The 12,138-nt window shown below is 44.6% G+C and overlaps 1 protein-coding gene and 1 long non-coding RNA gene across 2 annotated transcripts in view; both read left to right on the forward strand.

The window, feature by feature from the left end:
• Sptlc2 (serine palmitoyltransferase, long chain base subunit 2) overlaps positions 1-939 on the forward strand; it is a 113,365-nt gene extending 112,426 nt beyond the window's left edge. Inside the window, exon 12 of the mRNA XM_013017303.1 lies at positions 519-939. Coding sequence (XP_012872757.1) covers positions 519-638 — 120 coding nt within the window. The 3' untranslated portion in view covers positions 639-939. The remainder of the gene's footprint in view (positions 1-518) is intronic.
• Positions 940-4,167: 3,228 nt separating this feature from the next.
• Positions 4,168-6,368, forward strand: LOC105986558. Its single transcript, XR_001175123.1, has 2 exons — positions 4,168-4,898; positions 4,929-6,368. It is a non-coding gene; the product is annotated as an uncharacterized LOC105986558 (long non-coding RNA).
• The last annotated feature ends 5,770 nt before the right edge of the window (positions 6,369-12,138 follow it).

A 12,138-nucleotide genomic window follows, 5' to 3' on the forward strand; every position in this document is an offset into this window, starting at 1 on the left:
ACTTCCGGCTTTTTTTCTTTTTGCTTATGTGGTGCTGAGGAATCGAACCCAGGGCCTCAGGCATGCAAGGCAAGCGCTCTACCACTGAACCACCTTCCCAGCCCTTGCGGTTCATTTTTAAGATAGAGTCTCATAAACTTTTTTCTGCTTATGGTAGCCTAGAACCATGATCCCTACACTGTCTGCCTCCCAAGCACCTAGGATTATATGAGTGAGCCATTAGTGCCTGGCAAGATTGAACAAGTCTGTGCAATGTTAGGGAGACTTGGGGAGCCACACTTAGGCAGCATCTTCCCTTTTACTTTGATAAATTAGACCCTTTATCCTGCATCCTGACTACTGATACAACCCATTAGTCTTGACTGGCCTGCAGCTTTGGACAGAAGCAGCATTTTCTACACCTGCATGAAGTCTGATCTGAGTACATGACACCAACAAATGACCTGGCTAAAAAAGTTTGAACCCAATAAAGCATCAGGCAGCCCAGAGTGACCTCTGTCTTGCCTCCTACATTTTAGGCTTTAAAGGAGATAGATGAAGTTGGGGACCTGCTGCAGCTGAAGTATTCCCGTCATCGGTTGGTGCCTCTTCTAGACCGGCCCTTTGACGAGACTACGTATGAGGAGACAGAAGACTGAGCCTTTCTGGTGCTCCCTGAAGGGACTTTCCCAACCCGGACAGTGTGTGGCCTTTCTGAGCCAGTTCCAGGATCACACTTCCACGACCACCTCACATGAAGGACATTTCCTCAACTACTGAAGGTGGCCGCCTCCACTCTAATGGCGTTTTGTAAATAGTAAAACAAAACAAACAAAAAAAAAAAACAAAAGAAAAAAACACACAAATCCCAACTGCTTCACACCCTTCCTTTGCTGATTCTCACCTTAAAAAAAAAAAAAAAGAGGTGACTTTGGCCATTAAAACGATTTTATTTTATAATCATTCTACTTGTGAACTCACCCTGACCCCAGCCTGTTTGGCTAAGTGCACAGGCAGTCCCCACTCCAGACACCGCGTGGGCGGGCTTGTCAGGACCCACTGCTGGCCCTGGCCCTCTTCCTAGGGAGCAAGTGCCTTCTGCTTCCTGTCCCTCCACCCGCCTCAGGGCTCAAGGCTGCCTGGCCTGGAATCCTTCCTTAACCAGTCAAGTAATCAGCCAAAGTACTTTTTTCCCCCCTGTACTCTTATGTTAGTTAGCCTTTAAGAAAAGCGGTAAAGGGGTAGCAATGCTAAAAGACTGGTGTAACTCCTGGGCCAGGGACCTCCCAAGACTTTGGTCTTACTTCATGTTTTGTTCTGTCACAAAATAATTTCTTCCTTCACTGTCACGTACTTTATAGACACAAAGTCTAGGCTTGTCCCAAACTACAACCCAGATACCTCCTGCTTCCTACTTAAAACTTACGCATTTAAAAGCACCAAATCCTACCCTGGTCAGATAGCTCACCTTCCAGAGTTATCATTCAGGGTTAAAGCCACTCTGTAGGTAACAGGCTGTCCTAGGGTGAGGGGCAGGGCACTGGGGAGAATGTCTATGGTTGGGTTTCTTTCTTAATGACATTCTCTGGCTGGGTCCAGATTTAAGATTTAACCTGACAAAGGAGAATGTCTGTCAGTTGGCTCATAAATCACTTATGTTCCTATTTTCAGGATTAAAGTTACTAACAGCCCTTGGGAAGCTCACTCACAGTACTCTTCTGAATGCTAATTCTTCTATTCTTGATGTCCTAAGACCATTGTAACCTGACATCTGGACCACGGTTCTCTACATGTTTCTAGTATACATACATGTGTACATACATATTTGTATATATAGACAGACATACATTTCTTTGTGAAAAATTCTGGTCACCTATCTCCCCCTTAAACTGGAATCTCTTCTGTTTTGACTCTGTTTTCATGGTAAAGGAACTTATTCACAATGCTTTATATTGCTTGACCAAAGAACGTATTTGAAGATTACCATTTTAAATTCTTGGTTTTCCTTTTCACCAAAGCTTAAATGAAGAGAACTTTTGGCATTATTGTATCCAAGAGCAACTTGCCTTTTTAGTAACTATCAAGTATTATAGGGGCAGGGCTAGGAGCAGAATGAAAGGACTGTTTGGAAGTGGTTTTACACGTGTGTCTGTCTTCTGAAATTGTTCTTTTGGTTGGTGAAGATTCCCAATTCAGATCCTCCTGGGCATCATGTCTACATTAGTGCAGGCATGTGCAGTACAGCTCTTTGTGTAAAGTTTTCTTTTCATTGTCTGCATATCAGTTCTCCATGGTCACTCTCAGCATCTCAAAGCTCTAAGCCCTTGAGATAGTCATAGATTTCATACCTTTTCCTTTGCTGCTGTTGTTAGTTGTGGGGCTTGAACTCAGGACCTGGATGCTGTCCCTGAGCTCTTTTGCTCAAAACTAGAATCTAGTGCTTTGAGCCATAGCACCACTTCCAGTTTTCTGGTGATTAATTGGAGATAAGAGTTTTATGGGGGGCTGGGAAGGTAGCTCAGTGGTAGAGTGCTTGTTTTGCATGCATGAGGCCCTGGGTTCGATTCCTCAACACCACATAAGCAAAAAGAAAAAAGCCGGAAGTGGTGCTGTGGCTCAAGTGGTAGAGCGCTAGCCTTGAGATGAAGAGCTGAGGGACAGGGCCCAGGCCCAGAGTTTAGGCCCCACAACCGGATCCCCCCCCCCAAAAAAAAAAGAGTTTTATGGACTTTGCTGCCCCAGCTGGCTTTGAACCATGATCCTCAGAGCTCAGCCTCCTAAGTAGCTAGGATTACAGGTGTGAGTCACCAACGCCTGACTCATCATTTTTTTAAGTAACAGAAAAGGCAAATGAAAGAACCACAGAGAGACACAGAGACTATGCTTAGCATGTGGTGCTAAGTCCTGTGAACTCAAGGGCATCGCTGGTCCGCCCCATACATCCAGTTCCCTCCTGCAACCCACTACAATGCCAGCTTGCTTTGGCACTGTAGTTACTATTTAATAGTGTAGGGATGGGGTTTGTAAAATTCAGACTACAAGCAGTTACCAAGCAGTTATGGTATACCTACTAGTCTTTTTATTATGGTTTGTATAAAGTCACTGCAAATTAAGTTGCCAGTATGGGCATTTTAAACTCTTAATTGTTGGTGTGGTTATTTCAGGATAAATAGTTAAGTTTCAAATTTATTTTGAAGAGCCAAAACTCCAACCATCTATTCAGGACTCCTGCACTGTCTAGAAGACCAGATATTGTGTATAGATTATTCATGGCTAGTTATCTATTCCTGGAACTAGAATTTAAACCTAGAGTCCAAGTTATAGCATAGATGTCGTCATTTGTCTAAGATCTTGGGGAAATACACACATAGAGAAGTATAGTCACTGGGAGTGAGGAGAAAGGTAGGATATAGGAAGACTGTTTAGTACAGAGTATACAATGACCTGACTCCTAGCCTGAAGGGATTCAAGCAGGTGTCAATTAACCATTCCTTCCAAGGTTGATCATTGGAGTCAGCCAGTAGAGGTGTGACTGATCCTTATGCTTCTTCCATCCTTTTTTATTTGGCATGGCTATTACTCATTTCAGGCTTACCAGCCTATTTCAATAGGTCACATCAGAAGCTAGGAAATGTGTAGCTAGAAGACATAGATAAAGCATCAGGAGCAATTTCTCCAACCATCTTTATTTTATTTTTATTTTTTGGGTCTGGTCGTGGGGCCTGAACTCTGGGCCTGGGCGCTGTCCCTCAGCTCTTCAGCTCAAGGCTAGCGTTCTACCACTTGAGCCACAGTGCCACTTCCGGCTTTTTTCTTTTTGCTTATGTGGTGCTGAGGAATCAAACCCAGGGCCTCAGGCATGCAAGGCAAGCACTCTACCACTGAGCCACCTTCCCAGCCCACCATCTTTATTTTAAAAGCTTTTACCTAGCAGGATGACTGCGTAGCACTTTTTACAACCTTTTTTTTTTTTTTGCTTTTGATTTTTTTTAATCCCTTTAAGTCTCCAGAACCCTTAAGTTACTCCCTCCCTCCTCCCTGCTCTGAATCAGGGTTTGAACTCAAGACCTTGCACTTATTTGTCTTGCTTGCTCAGCTGGCACTCTACTCCTTAACCTATACCTCTGGCCCAGCTTTTTGCTGGTTATTTTTGAAATCTGGACTCTTCTGCCCAGCCTGGTTTCAAACTAGGATCCTCAGATCTCAGCCTTTGGTATAGCTAGGATTACACATGGGAGCCACCAGCACCTGCCTATCTGTCACATATAATCACAGAAGATGAACAGGGACATGTTACACAAACACTAAGGTCTTTGTGTTTGCCCCAATCTCCTTTCAGAGACCAAGAAGTTGAGCATTCTCACAGTGACTTGTCTCTGCAATCCCTTCATTCTTCATTGGGCCTTGCTATAATTTGCAGTTCTTGGCAAGGCAGGGGGTGGGAGGGTGGTTTTTTTCTTCAAGTCTAGCTCCAGAGAAAACTGGCATTTGTTGGAGATAACTGTCTCAGACAGCCTGGTTCTCCTTTTGCAATCAGCCATACATTTCAGTAAGAAATTTCAGAGAACTTTACTGCTTCCCTTTTTAATTAAGGGGGTCCAGGATCTAAGTTTCTCATAACTGATACCATCTAGTTAAATTATCTAGTGTATATTATGTTCTGCTTCCTACATACTAGTGGAAAACAAGAGGAAGAATAGCTTCCTTGGAGAGATTTTCTTCTTAGAGAAATTGAAAAATGATTATATCTTCTACTACTTCCCTATTTTTATTCTTTTTCAAATCAGTGAAGAAAATCTAGCTAATTTTTACTTTGTAAGAATCTATAACATTGTAGCAAAACTACCTAGAAAAACCTAAATGCCAACTGTTCTGTGGTGTTAAGAATTGCTATGGGCCGGGTGTGGTGGAGTCTGCTTGTATTTCCAGCACTCAGGAGGCTGAGATAGTTGGATCCTCAGTTCATAGCCAGCCTGGGCTGCATTGCTATGACCTAAATCTCAAGGTGCCTTTCCACTCCTAGTGGTGTTGGTTTTCATGTCTATCTGTATTAATTGTATGGTTAGAGAGTTTAGTTTTCCCTTTCTGACTACCTAGACTTAGAAAGATTAAGAACTGTTGAGTGTTTCACACAGGTCCAGATTGTGAAGAAAGAAGTATGAAAATGGTTATAACTGAGAATCTATAGATTTTTTTTCAGCCTCAGAACTTATAGGTCCCTGCTATCTGCTTAACTAGAAGCTCAGAGCCAGCTGCCATCTTAATCCAGTAAGCCGGCTAATCAAAATGCCCTTCATGTGGACAAGCTTGCCCCTTCTTCTCCTCTGCTTTATCCACATGAAATGTGGGCTCTGGCTGCTAGCCCAGTGCTATGTGTCCAGCCAGATAGCCCAGTCAGAAGCCTAGCTCACCACTACCACTACCACACAGCAGACATACGAAACCCCTTTGCTTTACTTCTACGATGAATCTTTTTGTTGTTTCCAGTGTCTTCTGTTTTCTACACAGTTTTTTGCCATAGATTGAGTCTTTCCTAAGGGAGAATCAAAGGGAGCCAGTATCCACTACAAGTGATTCTTCTTGTCTTCTTTGGTGAAGCTGGATACTTCACATTCACTGTCCACCCAAGGGTGGCTTGGGTTGACATGGAGCTGTGGACAAAGTTTTGTTTACGATATAGGACACATGATAAGTGGCCTTCAACTGTTATTCTTTCTGGTATGATGAATCACAACAAACTGACCGTAAAGAATGCAGTGACTCTCATGCTGCAGTTCCTGTCCTTAGTGAAGCCGTACCTGAAGCTCTGTTCTGTCGGAGCTATGATGGACAGGTTGAATGAAAGGTACAAAGAAGGGCCATGCCCCAAAGTGCTTCCAGGTGCAGGTCTGGCTGAGTGAGTTCGTCTATGCATGGGGAGACTCCACTCACGCTCTGCCTTTTCCATCACAGTTGACAGGTTTCCTATGCAAAGCTTTGTTGCTTAGTCTAGACAAGTCCTAGATGGAGCATGCCACCAACTAAGGTGGAGTGGTAGTGACTTGTCTTCATCCTGAACCTTGTTATCCCAGGATCATTTCTGAGTGGTTGGGGTTGGTGAGAGCTATCAGTCACCGTGTCAGTCCACCCAGCATTCCCATGGTCTTGATGATCCCTCTGTGTCTAAAAGCAGTTAATGAGAAAAGGGGAGGAGAAGGAGCGGTGCTCAGGGAGAACTGACCCATGTTCTGTTGTTGGTTCATATTTTTCCATTGACCAAGTTACTGTAAACTGGAATCCGCAAGGAGTGCTGTGATGATGCCCTCTTTCCATTGTAATGGCCTAAATCTGGGGGTGTGAGAGAAGGGGAAGTGTAAATAAAAACTTTTAATTTTAGTAATGTGTTAAAATGTCACTCTTTCTCCCTAATCTTTTACCATTTTGCTGGGTAATGACTTTGTTGATTTTTCTATTGGAGGATGGTGCTGCTGTACACTGCCGCCTCGGGTAGGTCTTATCAGTGTGGAGAGTACACTTGAAGAACTAAATGGGACCTACTTGAGATGACGAATCATTTCATGCAAGTATCATTTTGCCCTAATACTCGGATAGATATTTCTGCTTATATTCATTCAGTCACCAGATACTGAGTGCTAGCAGGCACCCGTGATTCCTGCCTGTAATCCTACTCAACGGAGATCTGAGAATCTCCATTCAAAGCCAGCCCTGACCCTAATCTCCAACTAAATAGCAAAATGCATGAAGTGTGGGTGTGGCCTAAATGGTAGAGCACCAGCTTTGGGAGAGGAAAAAGCTAAAGGAGAGCTCCAGGCCCTGGGTTCAACCCCCAGTATCAGCACCAAAATACATAAATAAAAATAAATATTGAGCTGCTGTCTCTGGCCAGTGAATGCACTGAGCATTACCAGTTACAGCAGTGAAACAATTGGCGAAGCCTCACTTTCCAGTAAAACAGTGCATGTGAATATCGGTGTCTGCTTCTGTCACAGAAGACAAGCAAAGAGTAGTGTCCTGTATGGTGTGAGGAGGTGGAGACAGCAAGACTCAGGCAAGGAAAGAGGAGCTGGGTGAGGACGCCCCTGGGGCTTTGCAAGGCAGGGAGGTGTGTCTCTCACTGCACTGAGAAAGATGGCCGCTTACATGCTTGCTGTAGACATTGGCAAGTTGAGAAAATGTGTATGGAAATGCAGAGCACCTAAACTGGGACTTCACTTCCTGACAACATTCTGTAAAGCTGCAGAAACCATGACGAGCTCTTGGCGTCAGGGTGGTCCTGAGAGTCAGTAAAACACTCCACGTATGGGCTGGGAATGTGGCTTAGTGGCAGAGTGTTTGCCTTGCATTCATGAAGCCCAGCGTTCAGGTTCCTCAGTACCACATAAACACAAAAAGCTGGATGTGGTGTTGTGGCTTAAGTGGTAGAGCACAAAGAAGCTCAAGGACAGTGCCCAGAACCTTGAGCTCAATCCCCAGGACTGACCAAAAAAAACCCAAAACAACAACAACAAACTCCATATAAATAGGCGCTTGATTTTCAACAAAGATTCAAAGGTAATTCACACTGCAAGCAATGCAGCTTCAAGCAGTGCTGGAAATCATGTGCGCGTGCATGTGCGTGCGTGCGTGCATGCGTGCGTGCATGCGTGCGTGTGTGTGTGTGTGTTAGTCCTGGAACTTCTTTTTACTCAAAGCTAGTGTTCTACTACTTGAGCCACAGCACCTCTTCTGGCTTTTTCTGGGTAGTTTATTGGAGATAAAGATTCTCACAGACTTTACTGCCTGGGCTAGCTTTGAACTTCAGTCCTCAGATCCCAACCTCCTGAGTAGTTAGGATTATAGGTATCATCAGCCAACCAGCGCCCGACTAGACAATGGTTTCTTATGACAAAGCCTGACTTATAAGGAAAAGAAAGGGCTGGAGGTGTAGCCCAGTGGTAGAGTGCCTGCCTAACAGGCACAAGGCCCTGAGTTCAAATCCCAATACTGCCAAAGGAAAAAAATATTAAGATGATCAAAGTCCCAGAGGTACTTATTAAGCAAATATATAATTACATCTCAAAACTCCAGTATAAGAATAGGGAATGATTTGAACAAACACTTCAAGGAAAGGCCAATTAGCCATTAATGAAACAAGTAAAAATAAAATCCTACCCCCCATTCTACCCCCATTTCATACATCACAGGTCCTGTGTGGTAGTATGCATCTATGATCTGCAATAAATTACCAAAAAAGCTAGAAGTAAACCTGTAACTCAAATGGTAAAGTGCTTAGCCTTGAGTAAAAGAAGCTCAGGGACAGTGCCAGGCCCTGAGTTCAAGCCCCAGAACCAGCTGAAACAAAAACAAAACAGTTTGGGGACAGCAGTTCTACTGATATTTACCCAAGAGAAATGCATCTACCCAAAAGAAAGGCATGTCCATATAAAGACTTACACTTGAACTTCCTTAACTATATTCTTCATAACAGTTTCAGATTGAAAACAACTCAAACTCCAACATCATATGTGGATGAACAAATTAAAATATGTCCATATGATAGAAGATTACACAGCAATGAAAAGAAGATGGATGAATTTCAAGACAAGGTAAGAGAAGTCTACACGAAAAAATACACAAATATTCCATTGATATGAAATTTTAGAAAGGATAAACCTATGGTGACGGTGACAGAAGGATCAATTGTTAAGAGCCAAGGTGAGAAAGTAGGGATTGACTAAACAAATGAATTGTTACAGGATCATTTTCAAACAAGTTCAAAATCATGATTTTGGAGGGTATAAGAATGAATACAAGCTGAGTGCCAATGGGTCACATCTGTAATCCTAGCTCCTCGGGAGGCTGAGATCTGAGGATCACAATTCAAAGCTAGCCCAGGCAGGAAAGTCCATGAGACTCTTATCTCCAGTTAACCACCAGTTCAACAAGAAATATACTCAATACCTTACTCATGTAACTGTAACCCCTCTGTACAGCATCTTTACAATAAAAAAATTTTTTTAAGTGGTGGAATGCTAGCCTTGAGCATAAAGTGCTGTGACTCATGCCTATAATCTTAGTCATTTGAAGACTGGGAATCAAGAGGAATGTATTGTAGTATCTGGCCAGCCCAAGCAAAATGTCCATGTGAAGCCATCTAGCCAATACAAATTGGCTTGTGCCTGTCATCCTCGTTATGCAGGAGTTATAAATAGTAGGATTGCAGTGCAAGCTGGCCAAGGCAAAAAGCAAAACCCTATACAAAAATTAAAGGGCACTGGACAACTATGGTTCACTCCTATAATCCTAGCTACTCAGGAGGCTGAGATCTGTGGATTGTGGTTTAAAGCCAGCCCAAAGTCTGTGAGACTCTTATCTCCAATAAACCACCAGAAAACTGGAAGTGGCACTGTGGCTCACAGTGGTAGAGAGCTAGCCTTGAGTGAAAGAGTTCAGAGGCAGTGCTCAGACCCTGAGTTCAAACCCCATGCCAAAAAAAAAGGGGGGGTGGGCTAAAGGGTTAGGGTTGAATGGAGGACAGGGGTAATATTGATCAAAGATGTATTCATGAATTGATAGGTTGAATTGATACACCTTTGTACAACTAAGATAATTTTTAAAAGGTCTGAGGCTGTGTAGCTAAAGCAGTAAACTACCTTTCTAGCAAGTGCAAGGTCCTGAGTACTACCAAAAAAAAATGAACATATGCTGTAGACTCTACTTATTAATGAAGAAACTGGGAAGAGGGGATTCAAATCTGCTCAAAGAAGATACTAAAAGGCAGAAATAAACAGAAAAGTAGTATCTCAAATGAATATGCAAAAGAAAGCAAAACTTTTACACATTGGTAAAGTCACTTGCATAGTACGGGACAGACAATTTATATTGCTACAGACAAGAATTATTCTGCTATGGGTTACTTGCAGCCTACGGACAGTGAAAGACTGGATTCAAAACCTGTTTAGTGGGTCTGGGAAGGTGGCTCAGTGGTAGAGCACTTGCCTTGCATGCCTGAGTCCCTGGGTTCGATTCCTCAGCACCACATAAGCAAAAAGAAAAAAGCCAGAAGTGGCACTGTGGCTCAAGTGGTAGAGCGCTAGCCTTGAGCTGAAGAGCTGAGGGACAGTGCCCAGGCCCAGAGTTCAGGCCCCACACCTGGACCCAAAAAAAAAAATCTGTTTAGTAACTTTTGTGTCACTGTGACCAGCAAACTTGAAAACAGTTTAAAGGGGGATATTATTTATTTCAGAGATGTGGCTCCATCATGGCAGGAGGGCATGAGAGAGCGGAGTATCATCATGAAGGCCAGAAAGCAAGACAGAAAAAGAGGAAACAGGAATTGGTCAGGGCTGGACATGATGCCCAAGACACACCTCCAGTGACCTCCTTCCTCCAACTAGGCCCTACCCCAGCCTTTCACTACCTTCCCAGAAGGCCATCAGATCATGAATCTATCAAAGGATTAATCTGTTGATTAGATTAAAGCCTTTATTGGCCTAACCATCTCTGCAAACATCCTCAAAGACGTTCCCAGAGGTCTTCTCCGATAATCTCCTAGTTGATTCTCAGTCCAATTAAATTTGCAATCAAGGTTCACCATCAAAAGGCCCAGGGTTTGATGGCACTCTCCCTTCTACTTATTCCCTAGACTCAAGATTCTACCTAAAAAATAACTAAAGCCAAGAAAGAAAGAAAAGTGTTGGGGATGCAGTTCTCAAATGCTAGAGTGCCTGCCTAGCAAGCACAAGGTCTTGGTGAGCACATGGTGGTACATGCTGTACATGGTGATATATGCTGTATAATCCCAGTTACTCAGGAGATATACGCTGGAGGGTCTTGAGTTCAAGGCTAAGCTGGGCAAAGGTCTTGAGATCCTATCCCAAAAACAAAATGGCTAGGGGCAATGTAGCTCAAACAGTAGAACACTTGCCTAGCATATGGGAGGCCCTAGGTTCAATCCTCAACACAGGAAAAAAGATTAAGAGATTGGGGGGAATGGGCAGCGAAATCTCACTGAACTGCACAATTAAAATGGCCATATTTTGATGTGCAAATTCAAGTAAACTGATTTTTAGAAGTAATCAGTTTCATGGGGGTGGGGGATGTGAGAACAGAGTGGACAGCCCTTAGACTGTTAAGCTTCCAGTAGTGGGTGATTGACAGGGAAACACATGCTCCAGGGTTTTGGGGGGTTTTGTTTGTTTGTTTTTCTTTGTCGGTCATGAGATTTGAACTCTGGGCCTGGGAGCTGTCCCTCAGCTCTTCAGCTCTAGGCTAGCGCTCTACCACTAGAGCCACAGCAGCACTTCTGGTTTTTCTGGTGGGTGATTAGAGATGAATCTCATGGACTTTCCCTGCCTGGGCTGGCTTTGAACGCTATCCTAAGATCTCCTGAGTAGCTAGCCTGGCTGATGAATGGATTCTTTATCTTCAGAAGCCTGGGTTTACAGGGTGGAAGGGGCTGAGGTGTGGTGAAAAGACAATTAGAGTGGAAGTGAAAGGCTTCTACACAAACAAACAAACAAACAAAAAACCTCCACCAGCCCAGCGCTGGCTCACACGTGTAATCCTAGCTACTCAGGAGGCTGAGATCTGATGATAGCCCTTTAAAGCCAACCAACCACTCCCTCCCCCCCCCCCATGTCCTACCCCGTTGGAAAGTCTGTGAAATTCTTACCTCCAATTAACCACAGAAGTGGAGCTGTGGCTCAAGTGGTAAAGCACTAGCCTTGAGCACAACAGCTCAGGGATAGCAATCAGGCCCCGAGTTCAGGTCACACACACACACACACACACACACACACATCTGCCCGCTTACCGTGGATCAGCACCTTCTTAGCCAGATCCAGCATCGGAAACTGCCAGCACTCAACTCCCGGGATCCGACCCAAGACTGGGCTGGGCTGGGTGCTCAGTGATTCTCCACCCTGCGCTGTGGAGACGGGCGGGCGCAGACGCACCTCCGCTGCGCGGGGGCCCAGCCGGGCGCGCCGGCCCTCCAGGCCCAGGCACTGGCACTGCCCCTCGCTCCTTTGTACCAGGCTTCGCCCGCGGGAGGCCGCCGTCACGCGGGTCCTCGGGCCGGGGGGTCGCAGAGGGAAGGGCGACCCCCTGCCTGGTCCGGGACGGGATCTCGCTCCGCGAAGCCGGGCAGGTGTCCTGGCGTCGTCCTCCCCCCCCCCC

The sequence above is a fragment of the Dipodomys ordii genome, unplaced genomic scaffold, assembly GCF_000151885.1.
Source record: "Dipodomys ordii isolate 6190 unplaced genomic scaffold, Dord_2.0 Scaffold2, whole genome shotgun sequence".
Classification (NCBI taxonomy): domain Eukaryota; kingdom Metazoa; phylum Chordata; class Mammalia; order Rodentia; family Heteromyidae; genus Dipodomys; species Dipodomys ordii.